Source organism: Anarrhichthys ocellatus, unplaced genomic scaffold (genome assembly GCF_004355925.1).
Source record: "Anarrhichthys ocellatus isolate YVR2014 unplaced genomic scaffold, GSC_Weel_1.0 scaffold3437, whole genome shotgun sequence".
NCBI lineage: Eukaryota > Metazoa > Chordata > Actinopteri > Perciformes > Anarhichadidae > Anarrhichthys > Anarrhichthys ocellatus.
In genome coordinates this window covers 2,762-5,706 of record NW_022283411.1, presented here as the reverse complement: position 1 = coordinate 5,706, position 2,945 = coordinate 2,762, and the positions used below count along the sequence as shown (strand labels likewise).

Genomic DNA, 2,945 nt, shown 5'->3' with positions numbered 1-2,945 from the left:
CCGATGGACATTGTGGCCTTGTCAGTGAGTGCAGTTAGTGACAGTGTGGGCTCCATGGTAGCTCTGACAGCTTGACGGAGCAGCAGTTCAGGGCGTGGCTTAGCAAAGGGTCAATTATTTGATATGTTCCATCTTGTACTGGCTAGATTATCAATATGAGACATATCAATATGTTATAAATGTTTTTCCTCAGTTCAAAACTTGAACTACACTTATCTAACTAAGTAACCATATCTTCACCAACAGGAGGCTGAGGAGAGCTGGAAAATTCACCGTCAATAGATTGAGCTTTAACCAGCCACTGGTTGTCAAGAGCAGCAAGAAAGTTATGGTGCTGCTTCTCAGCAATAACAGGCCATATGACCCTTTTCTGATAACGCTGACCCCTACCTGCAAGCATGCCACCAATTGGGCTGTGGAGACAGTGGATGGACTTCAAAACACTATTGCTATTCTATCGGAGAGGGAGGGGGCCCGCAGTGTGACGGTGTGTATGAGGAAGGGACACTGCCAGTCACCTAGGTGGAGCAACGTCCTGTCAGACGAGAAGTGGGTGTGGTCCAACATTCCAGTGGGGAAAATGCAGACTCATGTGACTGTGAGAGGGGACGCCCGTATGGCAGTCTACGCCTATGGCGGGGATAACCGCCATGGATATGGCATTGCTGGAGTTAGTTCTACAGGTACACACACATTTAGATCCCTTTACACACACACACACACACACGCATAGAACGGAAGAAGTGTGGGGCCACATGGAAACATTTTTTTTTACTTAAGTGTTTAAAGTCAGAATTCAAAGAATAAAGTTAGAATTCTGAGTTTAAAGAAGACTAAAAACTAAACTCATAAATCAAATACATCTTCTTCCGTACAGTGTATTTATGGTTGAAAGTGAAGAGATATAGTAATACATTTAATGATGACACAATAACACGTATCTGCTTTGGTGTTGCATGTATTTATATATGAGGTGTTTGTATTTCCTGTAGACACCCCCCCTCCTCCACCTCCCGCGGATCCCTGTGATCAGGTGAAATGTCGTGTGAAGGAACGGTGTGAGAAGGGAAAATGCGTCCATGTTTCTCTGGCAACCTGCCATGCACAAGGTGATCCCCACTACCTGACGTTTGATGGCCGACGCTATAACTTCCAGGTAGGGTTGGGACGGCTTCACCAATCATCACCAGCTATTCACTATAGAGTATATCTCTATTTTTACTTGTTACATTCTATTGAGGCCGCCAGGGACACACTGGAGAGAGACCAACTCTCATGAGTTGAACTTCAACGAGGAGTATCCACATAAAATGTGGCGTAACTCATCTTTGAAAACGCCGCTGTAGAAGCAGTGTTTCTTAACTAGAAAACAAAAGCACAACTGAATTAGGCTTCTAAAGTGTCATTTAGGAGTAGGACAATATGACATGTACAGCGAGCTGATTTATAGGCCATTAGATGGGAGTGCTGCTAAAGCACACACCACACCTAGAAACCAACCGGTTGCAGTACGGCATGAAATTATGAACAATACAATGGCCGACGCCAAAATACACATCACCATGTAGATGTATCTGTGGTGCAGTTTTTGTATACACACACATACATCTGTGACAACACTATGGTCAAAGCTTTTCTTAACTAAATGTTCAAGTGATTATGAGAATGATTATGAGATTAAGGGCGTGTGCACACCAGCCTTCTTTAGTCAAGGTTGAACTGAAGCCTGGAGCGTTTACCCCTTTGGTGCGGTTTGTTTGGCTTGGTGTGAACGACAGACTCAAACTCTGGTGTGGAACAAACAACCACTCTCTGGTCCGCCTCGACGGGTGGTCTTGGACCCCTGTCAAAGTGAACTCTGAATATCCGCTGTGAACACCATTTGAACCAATCACAACAAGCGTACCATTTATGTGTCATTACATTGGATAAAAAGGTTTTCCTTTTCCTGTTTTGGTGACTGCTGAAATGTAGCCTATTTTCGTTTGTGCTACCAGTGTTGTGGAAGTTACTCAGGAAGTGTAATAACATACTGACCTACCACGCGTTCACGTCGTCGTAACATAAGCATACCTTGCACAAAAAAACGAATTGGTTCTGGTAACGCGGCATTACTTAAATCAATTACTGTAATACAATGACGTTTTCGTAAATTGTAATGCCTTACACTACTCGTTACTTGGGAATAATATTACAGTACCAAACACTGTTTACTAACTATGAATGTGATGAATATACTGTTTCTCAGACCACAGATGAGACAATAGTTTGTTAGCTAGCGCATCCCCGAGGTCCTGCTGGCTCACTCTCCGCTGCTAGAAGACTACTTTGATACTAGCGAAGCAACTCTTTTAGAGGGATCCCTGGCCACCAAACAGCTCATTTTCTGTAACCGGTGTAGCACAAAAGCATGGTGGAATTAGCAAGTTAGCTAACAAGCTAAGCGCTAAATGAGTAGAATGTAACATCTTTGCTTCAACCACAAACCCCTGTCACAGCGTAGGAAAGCACATCACACGCGTCAAGGCAACTCTTGAGCCGTACGAGGTGCAGACATCTCCATCATGACATTTGTTAAGAATTTCTGGACCGTTTGAGTTTTGCCTTTGTGAACACGAACCATACCAGTTGGAAAATTTAAAGAATGTATTATCATTGCATTGGCACGATTCAGGAACCGGACTTTAATGTCATGTCATAGCGATACATTGCCTAATCGGACATGCCTCAAAACTTACATCACACCGCGTGGAGCCTTTTTTAAACTGTGTGACATTCAAAGAACTTTCAAGATTGCTGTTACTGCATAGAGCAAATTGCCTTTAATCGGCACTATATCAGGTTTTGTTTTTTAAAAAGTCGTCCTTTTTTCTTTGTGATATGAGGTGCCAAAAATGTTTATAATTGGACTTTCCTTCAGTTGGCCAATCACATTCATCTTTTTT

At 43.0% G+C, this 2,945-nt stretch overlaps 2 protein-coding genes across 2 annotated transcripts in view; one reads left to right on the top strand and one right to left on the bottom strand.

Moving 5' to 3' along the window:
• Nucleotides 1-124: 124 nt before the first annotated feature.
• Nucleotides 125-1,429, top strand: LOC116378939 (IgGFc-binding protein-like). The gene is made up of 2 exons (XM_031840841.1): nucleotides 125-683; nucleotides 993-1,429. The coding sequence occupies exons 1-2, from the start codon at nucleotides 329-331 to the stop codon at nucleotides 1,277-1,279; spliced, it is 642 nt and encodes a 213-aa protein (XP_031696701.1). The 5' UTR covers nucleotides 125-328; the 3' UTR covers nucleotides 1,280-1,429.
• A 1,092-nt stretch (nucleotides 1,430-2,521) lies between these two features.
• The window catches only part of LOC116378938 (dysbindin-A-like), a 3,170-nt gene continuing 2,746 nt past the window's right edge, over nucleotides 2,522-2,945 (bottom strand). The window contains exon 6 of the mRNA XM_031840840.1: nucleotides 2,522-2,604. Within this exon, the coding sequence (XP_031696700.1) occupies nucleotides 2,522-2,604 (83 nt within the window). The remainder of the gene's footprint in view (nucleotides 2,605-2,945) is intronic.